Source organism: Gasterosteus aculeatus, chromosome 1 (assembly GCF_964276395.1).
Source record: "Gasterosteus aculeatus chromosome 1, fGasAcu3.hap1.1, whole genome shotgun sequence".
NCBI lineage: Eukaryota > Metazoa > Chordata > Actinopteri > Perciformes > Gasterosteidae > Gasterosteus > Gasterosteus aculeatus.
This window is the reverse complement of record NC_135688.1, coordinates 15,152,365-15,178,769: the sequence shown is the minus strand read 5'-3', so window position 1 is coordinate 15,178,769 and position 26,405 is coordinate 15,152,365. Positions and strand designations below refer to the sequence as shown.

The window sequence follows — 26,405 nt, the reverse complement described above, 5'->3', positions numbered from 1 at the left end:
TCAGAATTTTAATGCAAACCTGTGACCTGTAAACTTAAATAGAGTCCCTAAGTATTTTAACATTATAGCTGATGTATTTTTTTACTCTGAAACGATCAGAACGCAACAGCGGCTGTCTAAGTGTGACGCAGAGAGCGGATCCTTTGCTTGTTGCCCCAAGCCGGGGGCCCGTCATATCTGTGGGGAACGACCTGTGCTTGGCGCTCACTTGTCCCACAGGGTTCAGCGCTCTCTGCTCGGGCCTGACTCCGCACCTCCCCTGCCAACGGAGCCCTCTCCCGGGCCTGTGAGATGCGTCGCAAGCTCATGATAGAGAAAGCCGGTTACTGAGGTGCAGCATCTTGGCACTTGAAGAAATTAGATGAATCTTCTCTGCTGGCCGCTGTGATTTGAAATTAATTCTTAATCTAAACATCACCTCAAACTCAAAGTGTAACACATTACCGGTGCATATACTTCCTTGTGGTAAAAGATGTCTCGTTTTTTCCGGTACCCAAATCAGTTACCATTTCAAAAAGGTCTTTGAAATCAAAGCAAGAAGTCTGAGAGTGGAATACCAAAAGACGCCTCAACCTGTCCTCTGAGCAAATTCAAGCAGTTCAGCTTCTCTCCTCCGATGCAACAACAATGATATAGATGTATTTAACCTCACCATATTCAACCTGTGGTAAAGTCGTGGAAACTTTACAAACTCTAGAACACAAATTAGATAAAGCCTACAACTTCTGATAGTTATCAGAGCATGTTTGGACTGAAAACATCACCAACTATCTTTTTTCAGTTTTGTTTTTGTTTTTGGTTTGCTGAAGTAAATTTGTTTCTGTCTGCGTCACCGCAAGAGGGCCGTGTTCACCTCAACACATATTCTTAAAAAAAATAGACTCCAACTGTAAATTATGCCATTGGAGCGTCTGCAATCTGTAATAAACACATTATAACAAAACTGAGGATAAGTACATTTATCCAGTTCATCCTAAAAATGCAAACTGCTAGGAATTATCTTCCGGGGTGTAATAACCATCTCCAAAACCATCAAAATAAAATTTACAAAAGTACAAAATAAGCCCGTTGTGTGTAAGTGTTGTAAACAAATACCCCCGGATTCACCTTTAACTTGTCATGTAATGTGACCTGGCTGTCATGTGACCACGTATCACGTGACAATCAATAAAAGGGACCCTGAGTGAATAGCGATGGCAACCGGGCGGCTCCCATGTCGGTTGTTAGGGCTCCAAAGCACACCCGTGCCGTGCAGCTTCTCGTCACAGAAAGGGACTTGGCTCCCGGGTACTTTTTGTGCCTGCACCAGCTCTCATGTTTCACCATTTGGATGCCAGTTATTGTTTATTCATCACTTGCACGCAACAGGTGTCAGTACCTTTCCTGGAAGTGAATGTAAGATTACAATGGAGGTCAGAGCTGAATTTTAAGGCATTAAATACAGAGTCCACACAGCCTCCGAGGATCATGTTGCCTGTTGGGACACCAAGTGGGAGTTCATGTGTATGTGTGTCAGGCGCTGAGGGGAAGGAGTTACGGGGAGAAAGGACAAACCATTGCAGCACTGCTTCACTCGCTCCATCACACCAAACAAAGTACTTGTTCACTAATGAACTCGAACACGGCGAGCACGGCTGAGATGGTTAAACAGAGTAAAGTTGAGATCAACGGCGAGGAGAACATCGAAGGTAAATGCTTTTTATGATCTTTTAAAGAATTTGAGTCTCGCACTTTGCCTGTGAGAACACAAAGCGAGAGGATTGTGAGAGTTATTTAGGGTGAACATGTCACGTGCAATAGGTGTTGTTTGTCTGCGGTGTTTAAGACAAATAAAGAATCCTTGTTAATTGTTGACAAGTAATTCCAGTTTTCAATAATTCAGTAGCTTACGTTGTGACTCAGGGGGATGTGAAGTGAACATGACTTTAGATTAATTACACCATTAGAGACCGATTTGAAGTATGGAACCGACTTCCTCACACTGCGCAATTGTGTGAATGCTTTGGGTCATATTTGATAAAGGAAATGTCCCATTTTATCCCTTCGCTGTTAAATTGAGTCAACAAAGCGACCACAGCGTGTTATGGTCACAAGTGAGGACATGGCATGACAAATTAGCCAAATTGCAAACCTCTGTGTTTTCGAGTTGAAGCTTGTGAAGTGTATTTCATTCTCTGCAGATAAAAATGCAGGGAGACTGGGATGTTTCGGTTGGCTGTTGGTCCTTATATCCTTCCTCTTTGTAACAGCGACCTTCCCCATCACATTATTTATGTGTGTTAAGGTAGAGTATATTCTCATCAATGTACACAACTGATTCCATCGATGTTAGGCCAGTAATTGTCTGTAAAGGCCAATACAGATACCTACGGATATTATTTTTATAATCCTTTTAGAAATCCCTCATGGAGAGAAATGACTAGCAAGCTCCAACAGTTTAACTGTTACAAAAAGTGCCTGAGCTTTTGGTGCATAGCATATTTGGGATAAAGAAATGGAGTTCCTTGGTTCATAAAAGTGGCCGCCCATGGCAGGTGAGATACAGAACTGAGATAGTTTAGTCTGCTCCTCTCTGCCATCCTGCAAAACTCTTCTGTGACTATGCCTCTGTTTTGTACAAGTGAATGTCTTTACCCTCAAAATGTGGAGACTGGTTAAGATTACCCTGATGGTATGTTTGTGTGTGTGGAAAATCATGTCTCCACAATGTGAGCTCTGCATACATCGGTTTCAGGTTATCAGCCAAACAAGAGAAGGGAATGTGATATGCTGTGAAGCTGTTATACACAGTGGGCTTGGATAAACCCACATTATGACCTTGAGTTTAGTCTAACTCACTCTGAGGCTAATTTACTTTTGGTCCATGTTTCTAACATCCAGATAGTGAAGGAGTACGAGCGGGCCGTCATTTTTAGACTTGGCCGGATCACGGACCGGAAACCTAAAGGGCCAGGTTTGTTTATTGATTCATTCATTAAATGTGACATACTGCACGATACTTCTCTTTACAGCTTTTTGAATGTCATATAATATATGAATGTATGTCCTGTTACTTTATTTTATAAAAGAACGTATTATGATGGAGTACTGTAAAATGTTATTTCCTTATGGCATTACATTTGATGCTTTATTTGTCGTACTTGTCATGTCTTTTCCAGCCCCTTAGGTTATTTATTTTGTGTCTTTTCATCCATCATCCTCTACTTTCCTGTTTTTTCATGTTTCTGGCTTTGGTCTTTGGTGGTTTTGCATTATCCTTGCCGCCTTTATTTGTCTGATTAGCTGACAGATCCTTCGCGTACCAAACCGGTTTTGGCAGGTAATGATATCCTAACTGCACCTTGTCATGCTCTCCGAGGGATTTTTCAGTCCATTTACACATATGGGGTTTACAGTTGTTACAATAACATACTACTAATGACAATAAAAAGCATGCTTTCATTTGATTTTTCATTTGAATGCTATTCAATGATTTTTCAAGTGAATATTATTTACATATATTATATTTTCATTCCATTTTCAAAGTGTACCATACCTTTTTATGGCATGTTGGAATATGATGTTATTTACATTTTTTTATTATACAATCCATTTCTCTGCATATGTGGTATGCAAATATCATGTTTGACTTTGACTTTTAAATTTGTTTTTAATGCTGACTTTTTCTGTCACAAATTGATTAAATACTAAACAATGGTATGGCATACAATTAATTATTTAGAAATACTTTCAATTTATTTTCAGGACTTATGTTTGTTCTGCCCTGTACTAATACCTTTGTGAAAGTCGATCTGAGAACAGTGTCCTTTGACATCCCTCCACAAGAGGTACAATTTTTGTTTTTGAAAATTTAAAAATATTGTCTACGAACTCTCTCAATGCCATCTTTGGTTTAAGTGATTAAAGTCACAGCAAAATGCTGTTCTTATAACTTGCAGATCCTAACGAGAGATTCGGTGACGGTGTCGGTGGACGGTGTGGTGTACTTTCGCATAAACTGCCCCATCTCATCCGTGGCCAATGTGTCCAACGCACACTCATCTACACGGCTGCTGGCTCAAACCACCCTGAGGAATGCACTGGGGACCAAAAACCTTGCAGAACTGCTGTCCGACAGAGAGGGTATATCACTCAGTATGCAGGTGAGCAGAAACGGTGGCAATATAGTTTATGAGCAGCTGCAGGGCATAAGAGAAGTGTGAATGTTTAATTGACCCTTTTTTATCTACTGTCCTTAATTCTGCCTGTTGCTAAAAAGTTAATGGTCGCACTAAGATTGAACCAGAGAAGTCATGTACCACCAAAACCCCTAAACTTTAATTCATGAAGGCCAAAGTGCAACATACACCTCAGGAGTTGAAGAGCGCATTTTGTAGTTATTTGAATGAAGCATAACAAGGAGGGTTTTATATGACTGGAGTATTTGGGATTTGATATTCTCCCAGGAGTCTCTGGATGAGGCTACAGATCGGTGGGGTATTAAGGTGGAACGTGTGGAGATCAAGGACGTGAAGTTGCCTCACCAGCTGCAGAGAGCCATGGCGGCAGAGGCAGAGGCTAGTCGGGAAGCCAGAGCGAAGGTAAAGAGGGCATTGGGACTATTTCCTCTCAATGCAGTGAGGACTATTGGAAATAACGGTTCTCTGTCTGTGCTGCAGATCATTGCTGCAGAAGGAGAGATGAACGCTTCCAGGGCTCTGAAAGAAGCCTCCCTGATTATTGCAGAGTCACCCTCTGCCCTTCAGCTGCGATACCTGCAGACCCTCAGCAGCATTGCAGTAGAGAAGAACTCTACCATCATCTTTCCTTTGCCCATAGATATAATGCAGAATTTTATGAAGAGGCAATGATTATATTATTGTGCCTTGCGTGTACACTGTATAAGATTGGCATAGTATTCAATAGAATAATGATCACTTAAAGAAATATCCACAACAAAACACACATTGGTACAATTATTTTCCTCATTGTGATTTAATACTTAAATACAAAGTGGGACATATACACTAGATATTCCCCAAAGTCTCATCACTGATCACAATACTCTAACCAGTTAAGCTGCAGTTGCGGTTGCGGTTGCGGTTTCGGAGAAGGCCAAATAAATAATTATATATAAGAAATACACATGGAAATTAAAACGGAGAACAATGCACGACAACCTTATGCAGACATGCTTTCATTAAACCCCATCCAGAGAATAACTTCTGAAATACAATCTTTACAGAACAGAAGTCCTGTAAACGGTCAACAGGAGAGCAAACGTCCACAGGAAACATTGGATGCAAACTGTAAACAAATCCCTATTATTCCAGTGCCAAACAAACATTCAGTAAATGAGTACAGGGTCATGTCCACAGGACACAGAGGCAATCAATGCACCCGGGGTACCTGATGGAGAGAAATATAATTTCCGCCCACAGCCGGGCCCACCAAGTCAAACATAATCTACTTAATGTCCCAACAGTACATGCAAATTAACTACAACCAAGTCCTTGTCTGAGCAGATTTCCAGATTTTATGGATCTGGGGTAATATGTCACAATGAGGCAAAATTTCTTTAAAGTATTTGTGTAAATCTGGTGATGCTCTATGTTCTTTAAAATATGTATGCACATTCTGTACATACATGTCATGTTTTGCAAAGAATACATTGCAAAATAGACACTTGAAAAAAGAATTATATGGCAGTTACTTTCCCTTTGTTGACTCATGATTCTCCTTGAGACCTGAGATTATTCTCTACAATGAGAAATTAGAGAAATTATCTTTGAAATTTTCAGGATATAATTCTTGATTGTTGCTCTTAATAGAAATTGCTCTTCATTCTCAAATGGAAAATAACGACGCCCATAATAGATTCTTCCGTTATATTTGCTCATAAGAGCTTCTCTTGTGAATTTCAGAACACATTGAAAAAAAACAGGAACAAATTGATTGAGAGTACACTTAAATAAAGATCTAATGCAACGTAGTGAGGAACTGTTGGATTTGCATGTGTACAGTTCATTTGGACTGCAGTGTCTGCACCATTAATGGACGATTTCTACGTTGCTTAACTGCAGAAATTTGACAGCTTCAGCAAACGATGAAATGCTGCATTTGATGTTTTTCTTTTTGGTGGTGTTTCCACATCCAGCACAAAATAATTGAATTTCTTTAACTCGACTAAAGGGGAGAGGCACCATCTTACATAAAAAACATTGGAGACTAGTCAGCAATGTTTAATACTATACTTCAATAATGAATAATTTCCTGGCATCTATTGAATAAATCCTAGTTTCTCCCTCGATGTAAGGTAATCTTACGAGTAAATTCATTACCGGAAGACAGATCATGCTTTAAAGAGACATAAATTTACAGTTTTTACAAAATCATTAATACTTAACTATCATTAATGGTTATGCTGTGTAGGCAGTTGGATTTATGAGTTATTTTGTTTCAACGGAACATTTGATGTCAACAACCAGCTGTTTCAGGCAAACGCAGCATGGATGATTTAGGTTATATGGTTAGTCCTTCAAACACATCTGATGAAATCCTTCAGCAGAGGACGTACACCAGAGAAGAATCCCCACTTTGAGTGTAACTCGCTTTAAGTAGTTCAGTCATTTTAGTTCAGCTTTTTGCCTGCGCCTTGACAGACGTTGCTGGTGAGAGAAAATGGACGGCAAAGGCGCTTGTTGTTGTTTCTGTTGCGCTCTCTCATCCTGAGCGCTGCATGAGGAAGGGGTGTAAATGTGGAAAAAAAGGAATGGAAATGAGGCACCGTGACTCTGATCCTGCTCTCTGAAGTCTCCAACGAGCAGGCCTTTCATCCACTCCAGTACTTTGTTTTTTGCGAGGGGCTCCGGTGGGACAGGGAAAGTACGGAGGGAGAGAAAAATCCCATATGAACACATGAGGCGTAATTATTAATACAATTCCTTAGGTCAGAAGGGGTCGACATTGAAAAAGCCTGGCATCAGTGAGCGCCATATGACAAGAAATGTTTCTGTCCATCTACGTGGTGTTAAATCTTAGTAACATTCAGCTTTAAAAAAAAAAAGATCAGAGCTTTGGATGCTAGATAAAAGAAAGCCTTTGATACAAGAGCTTCCATGGAGAGTTTCATTGATGGTAGGAGTGTGGGCGGGCCGGAGAGCCCGGTCCAGAGAGCGGCCGGTGGATGGGCGAGGCGCTGGGGGACATACGAGGACTCAGCTCGCCCGTCTGAAGGCGCCACAGCAGCTCCTCGTTGTTGCGACTCAGCCGCTTCTTCTCGTTGCTTTCCTTTTCCACGTGGACTTGCAGGCTGGCGTTATCTTCTGAGAGTTGCCTTAGAACGAAGGGGAACAGAGGAAAGTCAGAACATAAATGCCCTGTGTTAGCGTTGCAACGACCCTGCTTTAGTTAAAAAAAAATTAAAAAAATCGGACCTGGATATAGCAAGGTTCTTGTCTATTCTCTCCTGCAGGTCCTCGTTCTGCTGCTGCAGCACCTGTACTCTCTCCTCCAGGTACACATTCTTTTCAGCCTGCTCAAAAACACAGGAGGAAGGTGCTCAACATTAAATTCTTCAAATGATGAGGATTAGCTTACACAAGATATAAAGTGTTATTGGAACTGGAAGGTGAATTTAAAGAAAAGCAGAAATTTGAAGCCTACTATTTTCTCCAATTCTGAGATCTTCAGCTCCTGTTGGTGAATTTGTTGATTCTTCATCTCCAGAACGTCTTTCAGACTTTTTAGGTCCTCGTCAATGTGTTTGTATGGTGCCAAGGCATCCTGGCAAAAAGAGGTAACCAGTAAAAACCACCAGTCTTATACACCAAAACACAAAATCAACAGGTTCAATCAGGCTACTGTCACCAAAGAACTGAACATAATGGTTCTGTATTGTATCGTGCAGCAGTTACCACAATTTGCTCATCTGTGCTCTTGCGCAGAGCTTCTTCAAAGCGCTTGGCTCGATCTCTGAGGCTACGATTCTGAAACGTCAGCGTGTCCACCTGATCCTGGGGACCAGACCGATATCAACTTGTTAATAACTAATCTCTGAAAACAAGATGTATCACTCCATGGATCTGTAGGAACGGTTTACCTGCAGTGACAGTCTGATCTTCTCAAACTCTTCTCCCAGAGACCTGGTCTGCTGCTCATGGGCCATCTTGAGATCTGACACGAGACACAACACACCATTATCTCATCGCAACAGGAGAGCAACAGGTTTTAAAAACGAGGCGCTCACTCTTCACGGTCCTGGCGTGCTCGTCCTGTAGAGTGGCCAGAGTGTTATCGTGAGCCGTCTCCATCTCCATCAAGGAAGTCTCATGGTTCTCACTCATCTCCTCAATCTGGACAAGATAAGCAAGCAATGATCTTCTTTTTCCTCGAATTTAACAGAGAACTCCGATATTTACGTCTAATGTCAAAATTGGACTGAACAGACGTGCTTGGATCCAGCGTTCATCTAAAAGACGCACACCTGCTCTTGCTGTTGGACCCGAAGCTCCTCCAGCTCGTCTCGTTGCTGGGCCTGGAGGCTCTTGGCCTCGGCCGCGTGCTTCGCCTTCAGCCGCTCCTCCAGCCTTCCCAGCTCCCTCTGCTGCTGAGCCCGCAGTCCCTGCAGCTCGGCCTCGAAACGACGCTCCAGTGCCTCCTTCTCCTGCTGCAGTTGCTCCCAGTGTGCAACGCTGAAAGCTGGAACACAACCTGGAGCTTTAGCTTCTTCCACCAGAGCCAGATCGGTTGTTTCAAATCAAAGTAAAGCATTGGGTGAAGGGCGTTCAATCTGGCTAAACGCAGGCTCCCATAAGCCTGGTGGTAGTATAGTACACTGTAGATCACATTATATGTGGTAAGCAGAGAGTCCCCGTGGTGCTGTGTCTATCGTGCCCGAATCCCACTTACCCACTTCATCCCTGATTCTGGCGAGCTCCAGGGACAGTTCCCTCTCCTTCACGATGGCACTCTCGCTCTGAAATGCAATCACAATGAACAGCAATGAACACCTCTAAACTGAACAGCCTCACTGCCCACCCAGTTACAAGGTCATTAGGTCATCATGCTAAAAGTAATGCAGTTCAATACAACAGCCCTCTAAAGAATCCATAGTGTTATTTTTAGTTGAAACTAGGTTAACGAAAGCAAAAATACTTGATACACAATATGGTAGCATGCAGGTACATTAAAGGGCTATACACCGAAAGTTGTTTTTATTTATAGGTCCCTCTTTACCAAAATGATTGTTCCATCACACCTTGTTTTTATAAGATCTTAAATGTGCAGTTCACAATAAGCTGGACCCATTTTGTATTTTTATAAAGATGCAAACCGAATGCTCTACTGAAAAAATCCACCTCCAGGATGCACTGACATCAGCAATGATTAATTGATAAACATGACATTAAAGCTCCATGTGATAACTTGACAACCTATCCAGGGCTGAAAATCATAGCAATAGTCTACCGCACCTTTGATAACAATAGATGATTAACAAATGTCAGAAGATCAGAAGGAAATTCAAGAGAAAAAAAATACAAGTTGCATAATTTCTGCTCATTAACGATACAAACTACACATCACTTTTAATAAAGCAGCACAGTTTGGCTAAAATGTGTCAGTTAACCCTTGATCATCATTGCAAAGGTGTCCAACGATTAATTACTGTACTTCAAAAGTAGACTACGACATATTTGAAACCTGCAGATGCACAGACTGTAGCGACGGGGGATAAATAGCAGAGGGTTAAATATGTATGAGACGGGCATCCAGCATGTCTCGGCAACAATGATGTCACTCTCTAAAAGGCTTTTACTTGGAGTGTACAGTCATTAGGGAGGGACCACCGTGACATCATGAGGGAGGCAGGATGGTCAGTGGCCTTTTCTCATTTCTTACTGTTAAACTCCACTTTTGCTCCTACACACATGCCCCCGCCCCCTCCCCCTCCCCAGATCTCCAGGGAGTTATGTGACGTGCATTTTAATTTTGCAATCTGACATTCAGCACTCACTGAGACAACTTAATCTGTTTAAGTCTGCATCCAATAACTGTTCCAAATTGATTACGCTGTCGTAATTCTTTCAACCATTCTTTGGTCTGTAACATAGAAACACATGCATGTCACCATAACTGATTGGGCTGACTAGCTTACAACTCGAGTATATTCTGCTAACGATGATGTAAAACTGAAATGTTCAAATGTTAATCTTAATACAACAAAAATGATTAACAGAATATTCTTTTTTTCCTATCAATCATTTCAGAAATGTTCCTTTTTACTCCTGGAGAAAAATGAATATGTCTATTTACAGTACGGGTCCAGATTCTTAGTTCATTAACGTCTCAAAGTCTGCACTCATATAATGAATCCAGTTTCAGTGGCACCAATAAAACCTTCAATGTGCAGCTACTGTCCAGAACACTATAGATGCAACTACAGCGTGAATGTCATTTTATTTTTGGAATGTATGCTTTTTCTTGTAGAAATCCAGCAACATTGATTACAGAAGATATTAACACATTGCAGCAAAAGGTTATTCTACACAATCGATGGCACGTATTCACCAACACATCAGCAGACATACAGCGAAAAAACAAACGTACACTTTAGTAGTGTAAGGATGCAGCAGAGCAGCAGAAGCGTGTTATGTAATGTCCCTGAGAGCTCTGAGAGAAAAGAAATGGGGACGGACAAGCCCGCTTTGACTCAGCATAACCGTGCACAGCTTTCATTCTCCCTACCACCTCTTGTCTCTAGGAAAGGAGGATGTAAAGCCCCATATACGCACTCACCACCCATCTTTGACACGCACACATGCGCACAACCACACATCCAGCAGCAACTCTGGCTGCAAAACAGGCTGCAGGAGATACTGTCTTTACCGTTTGGTCCAGATAGCACACAGGGAGGAAATGGAGCCTACAGCAGCAGTGGCCCATACCAGGCTAGCGGACAGCAGCATCCCCGAGCCGACTGGAGATGCAGCAGTGACAGGAGTGCCGGAGAGATACAGAAAGAGAGGCAGAGGGGGGAGGGAACCAGGCAAAGGCAGAAGAGGGGAGGAGGGATGGGGAAGACCGGAGACTCACCTCGTTTCCTGGTTTACGGCCGGCGTTTATCCCTGCAGGAACAAAGACTGCCGGCCCCAACCCAGCCCAGCCCAGCCCAGCCTGCCCTCCCCTAACGCCCCCCACCAACACGCCCCGTAAAACATTCACACGCATGGCAGCGGACAATACACACACACACACACACACAATGTGCAGTCTTTTGCATCTTTGTGAAAAAAAACAAAAGGCTGCCGTGGTAGAAGATGGGGGAGGGATATAATCAATAAGTGGCAGATTATTTGCTCTGTAACTCAGAGAAAGTAGCTACACGCAGGCATTTACATCCATTTGATATAAATAATAATTAAAAAATAATTTCTTCTAGATAGCTCTTTCTGAAACAATAATGTCCAGACTGTTCAATATATTTATATTATTCTATATTTATAATTTCTATACATGATAAAGCATTTGAAATCTTGGGATATTTTTCAATCATTCTTATATAAACATTTAGCCTTCTAAAAATCATTAGCATATGTTATCAGATGTTATCACGTGTGTAAAAATGTAAAAATCCATGACAGAAACATGCACTGTATGACCAGTAGAAAACACACCATTGGTGCTTGGTAACAGGGTAGATGGAGGGGGTTCATGGTAAATATAACAATATCTATTCCAAAAATAGAAATTATTTCACTTAGAGGTAAAGTTGCTCGCGGGCTGTTAAATTCACCTGTAGTTTGCATCAGTAAATCACTACTATTTGTCATAATTTGGGATTACAAACTAAACAAACAATTTAAAATAATAAACATTTAAAGGAACACCTACAGAGAGGGGTCCAATCCCACCCTACCAGCGGTCAGACCTCAGTGGGGATACTCTGCCAGAGAGACAATCATTCTCAATACAAGCACAGCTGGGCCCAAGCAGGCGGCTCTAGTCTCATTTACCATCTCCCACTGTACAGTCGGAGTAGGTGGGTGGGGATGGGAAATGGATGAAACGCAAGCAGAGGATCAGTGATGTTTATCACCCAGCAAGCATGCCAATGTATACACTAGTTCCTTTTGTTCAAACTACAAAAAAAACATTGGAAATCTCCAGTATCTCCTCAAACTTTCTTCAATGACAAATGTTTAATCCTGCTGCTCCGAAGTAACATGTTCAAAAACCCCACAACAAAAGCATTTGAGAACAAAGTAATGCTGACAACAAAAGCCAGATGCTGCAGGTGTCAAATGTGCTAGTGAGCAGCATCTCGCTCTGTAGCTCCGCTCTGAAGCTCGCAACAGCTTTTCCTTTGTAGATTTTTAACAGCAGGCTGATGTTTTAGCCTGAAACAAGGCTGCAAAATGCACCGATCAACAGATGAACCACGATGCTAGCTTTTGATTTAGGAAAAACCTGCAACATCCATTACACCATTTTGTTTGCATGACACCTAAAGATATTCAAACACACTGCTGGTTTCAAACTTCTGGGATTTATTTCTGGTAACATTGCCTTGTAAATGCACTGCTCACGAATGCCGATTGTTACAGCTTACTTAAACCAACACAATTGAAGGGAGTAAATTGGATTGGTTTGTTGCTGTCCTGTTTTACCGTTAACGTTGAAAGAATTTAGAAAAAAAAGAACACTGTAGGGGGCTCTAATAGAGAAGGCAAAACCAAGTTACATGTCTGTCAACCGAGCTGAGGTGCCAGAACACAATGCTGCAGCCTACCTTTTGACAAAAGTGCTGGGTGGTGATGCTGAAAACGTCCAGGCAAAGGGAGGCCTTCTTCAACTGGGCCTGAAGGCTGCGCAGCTGCAGGTCCTGGTGCTCACAGCGTTCCCGCAGTTGCTGGATCAGAATCCGGTCCAACTCCTGGGCCTTGTCAGTCCGAACCGCTCCCTGAACCGCTGCAGTCCGCCCACGAACTATAGCAACAGAGAGCAGAATGATTAACCACCTAAACTGGAATATTTTCAATCATAAACTTACTGCGGATGATGATCAACAGTAAGTTTCCTCACTGAGTTCACACACAGATGAATGGCTGATTGGATGAACAAGCAAGACTCAAGTCTTCTCCCTCCTCGAGCCAATCAGCTGCAGTTTCCTCTCTCCCCTCCAGACACCCATTAGAAAACTCTATTTGCACATCATGTCTGCAGTAGTACTGGAACTCTACCCGACTGGGATCAAATTTGACAAACATGCTGACTTGTTTTGGGGATTTGACCTAGAAGGATGGCTAATAAAGGAGCAATCTAGCATTAGGCTCCAGCAGCTTGTTGCTATGACAACGGCAGGCTGCCATGGGTCTTGTAATAAAGTATGGAGAGGGCGGGGGAGAGAGACAGAGAGACAGAGAGAGAGAGAGAGAGAGAGAGACGCGGTTCGTTTTAAAGGGACAGTAGAAGTAGATGGCACTACATTTCCCTTTGTGCCATTAGACATCAAATAAAACCTTCAATATTATACATACTGTATGTTTACTTATCATTTAAATGAACTCAGACACACACACACATATGTAGCACTCACCAGGGGACTGCGGTTTAGGCGAAACCACTGCAAATCTTTTAGGTGAGGACACTGGTGGCACCGCAGCTTCTGTGTCCTTCTGTATCTCTCTCCTAGAGGCTGTAGAGATGGGTAGATAAATGTTACTATGTTTAATTAATAAAATACACAAGAAAAATAAAAGGTTTAGTTGCCTCTAATACATATTGTTTTCAGAATATATAACAAAATAGTGCAAATTCATGGTTTAATAGTGATGTAAAATTACTTTTGATAGAGTCAAACATCACTGAACTATTTTTAGTTAAGGTAAGTTACTTTGCTTACAAACAAAACATAAGAGTTAAGTACTGAAAATAAATTTGACACCTAAATAAGTAGATCAAACGAAGTCCACCCTAACCTCCTAATTCATTGCAATGTTAATGAACATTAATGCACCAGTTATGGTTATAATCAATTTGATATTGAAAGTGCAGTGTCACTGTGCAGCATCGTTGAAGTAGACATTGTAATCGAAAGCAGACACAGAGAGCAACACAATATGAACAATAATACGGCCAAAATAACCAGGTTTCAGCACTGCAAGACCATGCAGCGCCTTCAGTTAAATGAAGAACTCTTAATATCCGATCTAGCATTTACTCATATCCACGGAAGATGTAATATATCAATATTTTTGGGGCTTTTGCCGAAGCAGTCTGAACAAAATTAAGACTTATAGTTTCAAGGAATAACCAAGTCTGGAGGATACAAATGCATGGATTACAGTTTCAGCCTCACAAATTGATGGAAAAGATCTCATTTGAGCAAAATGACGGAGATGCTGTCTTTTATGTCGGTAACAACCGTTGCATTATCATTTTAACCAGGTAATGAATCTGAATGCTTCCCCCAGAGTCCCTATCCAAAACACAAGGGTACTTTTAGGTAATTACTGTAGTACGGTAAACTGTAAATATTTGATTACGCAAATCTTCATGTATTATATAGAGCACAAGCACCCCAATGTAAGGGTTGGAACATGCAAAGGTTTTTTTTTACTTGAGGAGCCTCCTCAAAAATGTAGTCAGGCTTCCAACAATCGGAGAAGGAAAAATCAAACTTTAATATAAACACACAGAAAAAAAAACGGAGGAAACATTTAAGAGTTTTGTGGTACAATCAGTGGCCGGTAGCTGGAGTTTTGTTCCACTTGTTCTGCTGCAGGAAGCGGACGCTTCTCGTTCACACCCTGTGAACACTGGATGTTCACACTGGTGTCGATACTTCACATTCAACAGGAGCCACAAGGTTCTCCCACTTTAACAACAACAAAAAGGCTTACATCAGCAGAGAGGGAGTACATTTATCCCACTGTGTCATTGCTCTAATGAAACAAAGAAGCATTACAGCAGGACTCGTTGGTACCTATATTACTTCTCTCGTAATGGGGCCAAATTGTATCGTATTTAGATTGAATTAAACACAGGTAAGATACCTTCTTTACAGTGCTGAGAAAGGTGAGACGTCAACCGTGCCACTAAAACACACAGGAAATAAACACAAAACTGAACGTCTCATATATTTATGAATTGCCAGGGCAGCTACGGCACTACACATCAAATTCCCCTATTTCCGTACAGCAAACCGTATCACGGTCCACTGAGCACAGGGACATGTCTAAAAATCCCAGAACGCAATTGTTACAAACAGTGCACCAGTAAAGTACTTGAGGTGCCCTCCCAAGGTGCATGTGCTCTTTCTTCCTCATGCAGCTCAGTTTAACTAAACAGAGAAAAATGAAAAGTTGAGTGTTCCTACAGACAACGTCTGAGGAATGAACACTGACATGTGCATTTGAAGGGCGCAGTTCATCGGTCGCCATCCATCCGCAAAGTTGCCACCTCCCTCTACTGCTCCTTCTAGCACTCGCTCGCATATCCAATCCTCAGGGGTCGTGTGGTCGGAAGCACACAGTGCCCTCGATCTGGAAGGCTTAGGACAGCTCCAACGTGAACACACGCGTAACAAAGGAGGAGTGGGTGCTTGTTTGCATGTGCTACGTACCAAGCGGGGAGCTGCGCTGGGGCGGCAGGCTGCGGTGCTGGAGGCCGGGGCCGTTTGGAGGCGGAGGCCGGCTCTGAGCGTGGGAGGCTTCACCGGGGGGCGCTGTGGCGTTGTGCAGAGGTGTGTTGTTGGGCTCTGGATCTACGCAGCAGAGAAGAGAACATTTTGACCGTTTAGCATCCATAACGATGCACCAATCCTTTGACAAAGAAAATGAATGAGTAGGAACAGATGAGTGGATGAATGGATAGCACACTGGCATCCCGTTTCAGTCCCTCCATGTTTGACCTTCTTGGTTTTGATTGTTGAATGAAAAAGAAATGGTAGAATTGTTCAGGGCATTAATGTAAATCAGAACGTATTCATAAATACTTGGCTGCAAACACTGCAAAGATATTTGATCCTTCTTAACAGTTCTTGATAATATACCACAAAAATACTTGGCTTGGTATGTTCTCTTTATAATGACTTTTTTCACATTTCACATTTTGTTTAATCAAAGTGTGACAACAAATAAACCTATTGCAAAGGGAGCCCTGTAGCTTTAATTACCATTTTTCCAAATTTGCATATACACAGTGTAGTGCTGGTGGGCAAATATACTGCAGTAACTAACAGAAGGTAAAGCATATATTTTGTCACATTAATAGCAGTGCTGCAAACACTCTCTAATGTTTACTACGTAGCATTGCTATGGATCTACTGACTCAAGAGTCAACAAATCACTATCTTTCTTTGGAGAGGGTTTTTGTCTTGAATCGTTGCAGTTCCCGTTGAAAGGATTAGCAGAAAACTAGAAGGCTCCAAAACTCAATTATTAATTATTCATAACAGCTGTTATTTCACCTCTAGCTTTCTGTGGCTTTGAAAGGCTTTGATTTTTAGACAAACCGAGGCTGTGGCAAGAAGCAGCAGAGAAACATTCCTGCCATACGAACAGAATATCCTCAGGATTGTTAAAAATTGCCAGATATTGTTGTTTTCTTTCATATCATTTCATCAGTATAACTCTGTCTCTGGATTCCTGCACAACAGACAATTCAGCCTTTACATCTACTTCGCTGTTGCAAGTGAGCCCGGATAGCTCCAATTACATGTCATGAAATATTCAGCTCCTCAATCCTTATGTCTGCTGGCATATGCAGCATCAATAGGTGCGTCAGAGAGCAAAGGAGGACAGGTGTACATCCTTGAAGTGAAATGTATACTTAATCTAAGAAAGAATAAAACAGACAGTGCTTCAAGGAGCCTGAATTTACACATTAAGCCAGGTGCTCCACAAAAATATAATTTAATGCAAAATTAATTGAATTCCCTTTCGATGTCAAAACCGCCGGGGGGGCCTGTGTGCAGCCTCCTGTGGGATTACAGAAACTCTCCTCCCTGCCACCGATTCCCCTCGGAGAGTCAACAGATGCTTTTCTTTCCGAAGGCGACCTACTGAAAGTCTGAACCAAGGAGCAGATTGGTTGAAGCAGTCGGTCGGAGGCTGGCTCATACAGAACAAAAAGCTGCTGTAGGCATCCACTGATCAGTGTTACAAGGAAGAAGTGTACTCTACAGGGGAATAATAGCAAACATTGTATCTGCATATCGCTCATCTTTATTATCTCTACTGAGTGAAAAATGACCTTTCATGGGATAATTATGACGTCTGGCCACTGTGATACAAATATTGGAAATACAGAATAGTAATTTTGTCTTCTTTTTTTTTTTGTCGGATTAGTTTGATACAATTATTTTATCATAGCAACAGAAACCAGCTACACTGTAAAGAAGATTAACTAAAAAATACGGTCTTTCTAGAAGAAAATTGGTTCTTATTCCATGCAGGACATGACGAGGTTGAGTGACTAAGCCACAAGAAAAGAGGCTTATTATGCAAAACATGTGACAGAGATTTGTACTGAACTGCTTTGAAGTCTCACTTGAAACTGGTATGTTAAGTACAAACTTGGATTATATAGTATACAGTCACGAGTAGCTATACAAAGTTCACATAATACCAAAGAGGTGGGTTCCATTATGTACACAAACGCACATATGACACCTACGCGTAGTTAAATAATGGCTCATTTCAAAGAGGAAAGATTACATTCAGTCAAGGCCATGAGTACTAAATGTTGCCTCTGACTGCGGCAGTTGAAATCATTATTTCAGTATTTGGTAGAAGTGTAGACTCTCAGCTTTATTTCAATGGATATAACAACATTAAATTACCCGTTGAGGAATTGCCGCCATTTTTAGACGGATCTCCATTTTCAGAGACTCTGACGTAAGTGGACAAAACTAACTGTGAATATGAGGATTCTTTTTGACACTTAGAAAAAAGTCCTTTGCGTCAATGGTTGACTGAAGTCTTGCTCCTGTAGAAATCCTAAATGCTGCCTCGAGAAGCTTTGCCAGGCTTTTTACTGCAGCCTCATGCATGTGCTGCTTGTTTGTGGGTCTTTCTGCCTTCAGTTTTAGCATCTGACTGAACAAGTCAACTATAACTGACCACACAATCAAATGTTAGACAGACTTCCTAGTGGACTGATTGATGAATCTGCAATCGAGAAGCGGCCCTTCACTTTGTTCACATTAAAATCGCTTGAAAACACCACGCGGATAAAGTATTAGCACACTCTTTTATGAGGGCTACCAGGCCTCATCATAGCCTTCTTCAACTCTTTTTTAGCAGCCTTGAAACCCATAACTAAATGATAGTAAATATATCTGCAGCAAACGTTCTTTGAACATTGCGATAACGTCCCATGATCGTTCTAGCGTCGTCCAAACAGTCAGTAATTTCTGTTGTCTTGTGTGGAAGTCAAGGAGTAATGAAGATGGCCCGTAAACGTCGTAACCATCAGGTCCACGTTCGCTTACCATCCGACCATTTGGAAAAGACGCTGTAAGTCCAAACACACTTGTACAACAGACACAACAGCATACTGTGGGCTCATAATTGACTCCCACTCCCACTAAATGGACAGACGTATTCAATATGGCACCAGATTCAAGATGTTCATCACGGAAGGATTTACTCCCTTCTAATCACAATGTGAGTGACACCTCTGCAAACGTGGCTGCATATAAAACATACTGTCGCGTAGTAATAAAGCAGCGTTGTCAGAGCCAGCAGCAGCCTGAAGGCAACTGCTGCCGTGGAAGCTGCCAGTCGCGTCTATGCTGCCTGAGCTAGAGATTAATTATCTGCTACACACTTATCTATTCACTGAGGCAGCAGAAAGGAAGTCCGCAAATTTGTCCGTCATTTATGAATCAAGCCGCCGCTCCACAGGGAAACTAACAACGGTGCCGATATAAGACACAGTGGTCCACATTTGCTGCGGCCATTTTCTGAAAGCGCCGTGTTAAAAATGGAACAAAATAACCCAATTGGAGAATCCTAGGAGGGGTGCTGCAGCAGAAAGAAGGACCATTATCCGACTCATCTGTGGTGGAAGTGTACAAAGCAGTTAACACATTTCACTCCTAAAGGAAATCTGTATTTTCGATCAAAACTACCGAAAATAAAACTCTGCTGCTTTAAGTGGCATTTTTGTGACTCAGTTGAACAGGATCTTGGGATGAAAGCAGGAGGGGAAATATTTTCCCCACGGGTTGTGTTTTTCAGACAATGGCTGGTTTGAGTCAGCTCTATGGATACATTAATCTGCAGTAGCTCTACATTGGATCAGAACACACATGTACCGTGTAACAAACACACATTTTATTATCCTTCTGTTACACTCGTAGATAATCTGCTTGCCGAGGACATCTTACCAACCTTGATCTGTTTAAATAAAGACGGTATAAAGATTAGAAATACTGCATTACACAGGCTGATCAGAGGCAGCAGAGGGCGGGCATGAAAACCCCTATGATGCGCCTACTCGTGATAAATGAATGGAAAATGAGAGGAAGTGAGCGTATGTTACTATAGTAACCGAGGGCAGCCAGGATTACTGGGGAACTAACGAGAAGATGTAGATGCACTGAAACGTGAAAGTGAAATATAAGGCAGGCAGATCAGACGAAGCACTGTCTGTCTGATGTCTGAAATATTTCAGTCTGAGTCTCTCACATTTATACGCTGAGGTGATAGAAATTCTCTAACTCAATTCATAAGAGATGGGGGCAGGCAGCGTGACTCACGGGGAGAAGGGCGGCATGGATCACTGTGACTACTTTCGTAGGACTGATTGCTGGAGGCAGAGGAGACACTGGAGGTCCGGGCGATGCCAAAGGTGCCCAGACGGGCCACCGGCAGGGCGGAGAAGCCGGGAGGCCGCAGACCAGACTGGCCTGATTTGAGCAGGACACTCTTGGGGCCGGTTTCCGGACATCTCTCTCCTGACCTCTTTTGTTCTCCTGGAGGTAGATAGAAACATATGTAATTAGACAGCGGTGGTCAATATTAAATGAAAAATATATTTTACTTTGAAATAAATATTGGCACAGGATTTATTGGGAGGGAATAAGTCAAATCTGCTGTGAGGAGTAAGACAAATGATTAATGTCCAATCTCAGGTAAGAATACATATTTTCATTAAGTGATGAATCAAATGTCCACTATTCATTTCGCAACATAAGCACCTAAGCAGGAAGCTTGTTTAATGTGGTGTTATTTAACGTTCTCGTACACAACACTACACGTACTCATTCACTTTGATTCTCACCTGCAGAGTCCAGGTATCCATGGGTAGACGCCTGACAATTTTGGCCCGGGACGGGGCCTGACCTTTGACCTGTCTGCTGAACTCTTGTCTTGGCTGCAGGCTGCCTGGTGACTGCCCCCAACCCCAGCTGAGGCCTCATAGCTCTGGGTGAGCGGTAGACGCTGCCTCCTTCTTGGGAAACGTGCTGGGGAGGAGCATTAGAGAAACACTCAATCACTGTCCTCATTTCACGACTGGTGGTGATTGATCGATTATATTGATTCTCAAGACCATTGTTCACCTGGAGATATTTCTCTGACATTTCCTCATGGAAACTGCCCGACTTCCCACCCAGCCTTTGAGGGATGGTGCTGCTCGAAGGTTTGAGCGCAGTCGCAGCCGTGCCCGGAGGATAGCCCCCCCTCTTCTGCATCTCCTGTTGATATTTGTCGAACAGCAGGTTGGAGGAACACAGCACAGAGGTGGATTTTGCTTGAGGACCAACCTTAGGAGTGTTTTGAGCTGGTGAGCTGGAGTAAGAAGACAGTCTAAGTGGATGTGCGGGAGCTTCGAGTGGAGCATCCGTCCCTTGTTGTTTTGCTTGAGGATTTTTACGGACACAGGTGATGATTTTTGGTCGGACATTTTTAGGCTTCTGGGGAGAAGTCCTCCTAGGTTCAGGTTCTTTCTGCTGGGACGTGACGGGTTTGGGGATGCAACTGCTCAAACTCGTCTTAATTGGATGTCGGACTGATTGACCTAAATCTCTCTGAGGGGAGTCACTGCGCTCCAAGCTCAGTGCCCCGATGCTCTGGACCTTGGCTGGAGAACCGAGCCGTTGCCTTCTGGGGGAACAGGAGGTCGTTTTAGGTGAAGCAGGAGTGGCTGGTCGACTGGGACTTCCCCATGGCTTCCTCCTCTCCAGACTTGAAGAGCTGGAGGTGGCGCTTTTCTCAAAGGAGCCTTGCTTTTTCAAGCTGTTGTCAAAGGAATGCTGCTTTTTTACAGTATTCTCAAACGATGGCTGCTTTTTGAAACTCCTGTCAAAGGAGTTCTGTTTTTTGAACGAGGTATCAGACGATCCTTGTGTCTTTGTGGATTTGGATTCCATTGGCGACGGAGACCCCTTTGCACCTGTTTTTGTCAGGTTGTGGTTCACAGCAGGGCTCTCATCAGCTTGTGTGCTTTTGTCCATTTGTGTGCTTTCATCATGTGATACGTTTGCAGCGTGCGAACCTTTGTGCTCTGTGCTTCTCCGTCGATAAGAATCCCCCTCGGAAATGGTTTTCCCTGCTTTAATTCCCTGGTTTTTGTTGTTCTTGTGCTCATCAATGACACCTTCACACAGTTCTACTCCATTGCCCACGACTGATTTTTTAACTGCTGAATTCGAGTTCATGTCCACGTGGTTCCCGTGTATTGTGCTGTCTCCAGAAGAGAGGGAAGAGGCCTTGACTCTCTCTGGGATGTTGTTGCCATTCTGGGACACCAGAGTCAAGTCTTCTGAGATGGTTGAGTAAGGACCGGAGGCCATGTTCCAGGAGTCTGTAGTCTGCGTCCTGCTAGCGGTGTCCATAGCAGTGTCCATGCTTGAAATGGTGGACAGACAGGTTACAAAAACATCCGTTTCTGAGCTCAACTCTGTTCCGGAAACCTCTCTGCTCTCAGAGATGTGAGCGGCACTCGATTCCTGCTCACTGGCCCCGTGCAGAACAGACCTTCTCTCTCCCCTGCTCTTGTTATCCATTACTGGTTCTACTGTATCTTTGCTACACGACGAACGCTGTCCTTGAAGCGGTTTACGGTCTGCGAGTCCCACAAAGTCCTGCCCATCCTCAACCAGGTAGGCCTCGAGCTCTTGACACTCCAGCATCTCAAACTCAGCCAGCTCGGGGTCATCGCACTGCGAGTCAGTACCCCAGATGATGACTTTGTCCCGCTGAGCCGTTTCGGTCACCGGCCCAGACAGAGTGCCGACGTCGTCCGTCGTCGCGCCATCCTCTGTCTGGATTTCGTTGCCGTTGGCATCACCGCCGGCCAGCACGCCACTCTGCTGGTTGTTGTTCCTTAATTCCCTGTCACCAAAAGTCTCGCTCATTTTGGAAATACCTCTGAGTTTACAGCTCCCTCAAGAGGACTTTCAAAATCCATCATCCATGGCATAAATTACAAAAACGTCTGTCTACCCATCGAAGAGTCATTCGGTGTGGCAGTATTGAGAATCTCTATTGTCGTGTCTGATTTGGAGGATGAATTTTCATGAAATCTGGGGTCCTTATCCTGTATTGAATAAAAGATGACAGATTAAAATGTCAACTAATGAGAGATAGATAGAAGAATAGATAGAAATAGGAAGGAATCTCCCAGACAAGTAAAACAACCAGATGGCAAAATGTTCCAAAGACTTACTAAGTCTGTAGAGAAAAAAGATTAAAAATAAAAAGATGCATTTGGATTTCACCTTCCAGTTTACAAATGACAAACAGTTTGTAAATGCTGGTTCAATGGTTTGTATATGAATGTAACATCTAAATACAGGGATATTTGAGTATAATATATGTATTTAAAGCAGGATGCATTTGTGCGTGGATCAGATATATATATATATATTATTATGTGAGAATGTATATGGATTAGTTTTTACATTCATATCCAACAATAATGATGTTCTGTGCTTTGAAAATAGTTTTGGGAAGAGTGTCAAATAAATACATTCGCGAAACGCTCTTTGTGCTTTTGTATATCTTGAGATTCCATTAATCAAAGTTCCCACCAGTTCCAAAATCCATCCATTGTTGAACGCATGATTGCAAAATCTAAAACTGGAGAAACCTCATTAGTGGATAATTTCCCAAATGATTTTCTCATCTGACAGAAAGCTGATTGATTGCACTCGGAAAATACTGAAAAGGTTTTCCGATTGGCAGCAATAAAAACATAATTTAATAAAAGGGCGAGAGGAGAAAATACTTCCAACCTTTGAGTTAAAAAAAGATGCAGTTACAGTCCTTTAAAACAGACGAGCATACACACAAGAATGACCTGTCCTTTAAAAGTCCTTTAATACCCAACAAAATGATTTTAGGTCTTGCTAGAGCATGTAGGAGCATGTAGGTGCATGTTAAGATCATTCTCATGTAGACACTATGGCTCTGTCTAAGATGATCAAACATACCTTTTCATACTTCTCAACAATCAAATGTCATCAAAGTAGTTTACTCTGAAAATACCGTGTAAATACATAACATGTTACCAATGCCAGAACATTTGGTGAACAGCGGGCACGGCACTGTTTGACAAGAAGAGAAGCGTGCGGTTGTGTTATAATAACAGCGTGTGGCTGTTAAATGTGACCTCAGGGATTGAACTATTCCCTCAGTGACCTTGTGTGTGGTACTGAGAGCTTTGGCTCTTTTTTTCATAAAACAACTAATTGTTTTCACTTTTCTTACGTAGCAGGAAATGGCATCTCATTTCCCTTCTTTAAAAAAATAAAATAAAAACAGTTGTGTTACAACAAGCTGCTGCAGGTTTCCAACCAGAAGGGGGATACTAACTGTAACCAAACACGTGTATTGTGTTTTCTACTCCTGGCGGCGCCCAAAGACGGCACAGACAGTAAATGCTGTGTCAGCAGCTGCAATGCAGAGCACAAACCGATGAATCAGACCTGACTCTCCCACCCCGCCCACCAATCAGGTCTACACCACACGGTTACTTCACTGCCTGACAAGAACTGACAGAGGAGGGATTAAGTCTTGTTCAAGAGAGAAGTTCCAGTAGTAGGATTCTTTCTGTTTTCTTAAACGGATTTCCGGCTCCAGTAAAATGCACTGCAGACGCAACAACACTGTGCCCGTGTCAAGTATATATATATATAACACAAATCACAACAGGTGATGGATGTGGCTCAGTGTTATGTAGATGTTTTCTTTTTTTCTTAGTTATTTGACAAATGACAAAAACATAAACGGAAAGGATTAAGGCAAACATGTAACATTAACATCTCTCAAAGGCCCAAAATAGACTGTCACTCGCTCACTTTGAGGGATCTCTGATCTGGGAAGGGTTCGTACCTTGCCTGTCCTACTTTTACCTGGGAGTTACGTTAACATTTCACACTGTGCGTTTCCGCTGCACAGGTTTGAGATGAAAGCATTACAGAGATAATTACCTTTTAATTCATTTCAAACCGCTTTCCCTTCAAAAAAAAAAAAAAAAACCTCTAGGGGTCTGAGCCTGACGGAAAGAGTGAAACGCCGCTCGTCTCACTGACTCCACTCCACTTCCTTTACGGCCTCTATGCCATTCCCATGCTGCTCCACCGTATGTGCAGACTGATGTGCGTGAGGATCTCAGGCTGTTTCCTTGCTAAATGTTTTCCTCACACAACGGTTACAGCGATGCAGGGAATCCGTGCTCGCAACGACGACACGCTTCACGGAGCATGTTTTCCCCCTCCCCCAATTGTTCAGCGACTCACCCCGCCGCCGCCACCTTCCCGCCTGTATGCAGCATGATGCATATAGGCGTGATGGCGAGACCTTCAACGGACCTCTTATGAAATCAGTGCATCCTTGCTGCTCGTGGGAGCGTGGACTCGAACCACTGGTTTTTACAGTAACTGAGGAGCTACATGGCGCAAATTTATCCACAGCAGGGCACAAATCAAGGCCGGCAATTTGTCCACCAAGCTGCTCTTGGTGTTTGAACTGGATTCCTCATGAAATATTGACACCAGTCTCCCTCCCATTTTAACGCTTCAGTGGCTCTGACTTCTTTGTGTAACCAACTGGAGCTCGAATAAGATCCTGTATGAGCACATTAACACGGTGTGTGTGTGTGTGTGTGTGTGTGTGCCACGTAGAGGCACACTCCGTGCAGAGGCAATAATACATGCTGGGAAAAGCATTGATGTGACATACAAATAAATGGAAGTGATTTCTAGATATTTGCACAGGTGCAGCAACAACATTGTTCATGTTAAACATAATCAGCTGGTTGAGGCCTCGTGGTCCTCAGAGCTTCACCGTCACATTTTCCATCCACCAATCTGCAGATTTGAATAACCGTGGTCACTCAAAACCCCACCAGCAGACATCTGTCACTGATTTCGTAACCCGGCTCATGCTGCAGCTTCTTCCTCATTTCGCAGCTTCTAAATATAAATTCCACACACATGATCCCAAACACGGAGGAAGGAGGAGGATGTGTGACTTTTGGGACAGAAACGAAACAAACATGAGAGAGGTGAAAGAATAATGCATGCAGGTCTGAGACACACACACACACACACACACACACACACACACACACACACACACTCTGAGGTGAGCCCACATGCAGCGAGGTTACCGTTGCTTCTTTTTTTTGAATAGCTTGAACGTGCACACTGGCAACTATAATGTGTGCTGCTGGAAAAACGACTTGAAAAGAACAGCAGCACCCATGGATTCATTCGCTGTCGCTCCAGTAGTCAATAAATCCAATCATCACTGCCGCTGATCGGAGATTTGAGACGGAGACAAAATAGAGAAAAACGCCCGCTGGCCTCCGGCGTGAAACGGTAAAACCTCACCGACGAGATGCAGGACATCCGCCGCGGAGGAGCGCGTCGGTGGAGACACGAAGAAGCCGCCAGAAGACGAGGAGGAGGAGGAGGGACGACACCTTCGGCTTTAGAGGCAATCAGGAGGTCTGCACCATGGCTGGAAAGCAGGGAAGGAGGAGAGGAGAGAGGAGAGAGGACCCGACGCCCATGCCGACTTTACGTCGCCCCCTTCAGGTAAGACCCTCCATGTCTCCTCCTCCTCCTCAAATAGGTGCATAGGCGTCATAGCGCTATAGTCCGCGAAGGCGATGAAGAGGACACAGAAACACTGAACATTAATAAAGAGTTGTAGCAAAGTAAGTTCTACTCCTCGCGAAGAGCTTTCTCAGTGTCATTGTTCTACGAACTGTATTTTTGAACTGTCAACATTATGTAGAATTTCCATAAATACAACCAGATAAATGATTGCTTGACCCAAGTAAATTAGATATATTAGTATATATAGTATAATATACAGTCATTTTAGAAAATTTAAAATAGGGAAAGAGTAGGGGGGAAAAAAAAGGAAAATACCCATAACACAATTAGCAAGAAAAACAGGATC

General features: G+C 42.9%; 2 protein-coding genes and 1 long non-coding RNA gene across 5 annotated transcripts in view; 2 read left to right on the top strand and 1 right to left on the bottom strand.

The window, feature by feature from the left end:
- The first annotated feature begins 848 nt into the window (after positions 1-848).
- stoml3a (stomatin (EPB72)-like 3a) lies at positions 849-5,967 on the top strand. Its single transcript, XM_040184837.2, has 7 exons — positions 849-1,688; positions 2,181-2,284; positions 2,881-2,953; positions 3,745-3,827; positions 3,939-4,142; positions 4,446-4,580; positions 4,659-5,967. Exons 1-7 carry the CDS (start codon positions 1,610-1,612, stop codon positions 4,848-4,850), a joined length of 870 nt encoding a protein of 289 aa, XP_040040771.2. The 5' UTR covers positions 849-1,609; the 3' UTR covers positions 4,851-5,967.
- mtus2b (microtubule associated tumor suppressor candidate 2b) lies at positions 4,956-26,035 on the bottom strand. 3 transcript variants are annotated; one of them, XM_040184730.2, is made up of 15 exons: positions 25,829-26,035; positions 20,552-22,530; positions 20,272-20,455; positions 19,748-19,963; positions 15,605-15,745; positions 13,577-13,675; positions 12,770-12,966; positions 8,890-8,956; positions 8,465-8,679; positions 8,228-8,333; positions 8,081-8,154; positions 7,896-7,994; positions 7,645-7,764; positions 7,416-7,516; positions 4,956-7,315 (listed from the first exon to the last, which is right to left on the bottom strand). In XM_040184730.2, exons 2-15 carry the CDS (start codon positions 22,346-22,348, stop codon positions 7,108-7,110), a joined length of 3,624 nt encoding a protein of 1,207 aa, XP_040040664.2. In that variant the 5' UTR covers positions 22,349-22,530; positions 25,829-26,035; the 3' UTR covers positions 4,956-7,107. The 3 variants fall into 3 exon arrangements, with proteins under 3 accessions (XP_040040664.2, XP_040040655.2, XP_040040671.2); XM_040184721.2 differs by having other exon boundaries at positions 25,606-25,913; XM_040184737.2 differs by having other exon boundaries at positions 7,416-7,513; positions 25,606-25,913.
- The window catches only part of LOC120824194 (uncharacterized), a 28,132-nt gene continuing 27,277 nt past the window's right edge, over positions 25,551-26,405 (top strand). The window contains exon 1 of the long non-coding RNA XR_013467643.1: positions 25,551-26,035. This is a non-coding gene — a long non-coding RNA (uncharacterized LOC120824194). The remainder of the gene's footprint in view (positions 26,036-26,405) is intronic.

What these genes read in the sequence shown, in the direction of transcription:
- stoml3a (XM_040184837.2), top strand. Translation starts at nt 1,610, where the DNA reads ATGAACTCGAACACGGCGAGCACGGCTGAGATGGTTAAACAGAGTAAA. An exon ending in CCGGAAACCTAAAGGGCCAG is followed by an intron (nt 2,954 to 3,744) that starts GTTTGTTTATTG and finishes ATTTATTTTCAG; the next exon opens with GACTTATGTTTGTTCTGCCC. An exon ending in TTGACATCCCTCCACAAGAG is followed by an intron (nt 3,828 to 3,938) that starts GTACAATTTTTG and finishes TATAACTTGCAG; the next exon opens with ATCCTAACGAGAGATTCGGT.
- mtus2b (XM_040184730.2), bottom strand. Translation starts at nt 22,348, where the DNA reads ATGAGCGAGACTTTTGGTGACAGGGAATTAAGGAACAACAACCAGCAG. An exon ending in TCCATGCCGCCCTTCTCCCC is followed by an intron (nt 15,746 to 19,747) that starts GTGAGTCACGCT and finishes TCTGCTGCGTAG; the next exon opens with ATCCAGAGCCCAACAACACA. An exon ending in CAGAATCAGGGATGAAGTGG is followed by an intron (nt 8,680 to 8,889) that starts GTAAGTGGGATT and finishes GTTGTGTTCCAG; the next exon opens with CTTTCAGCGTTGCACACTGG.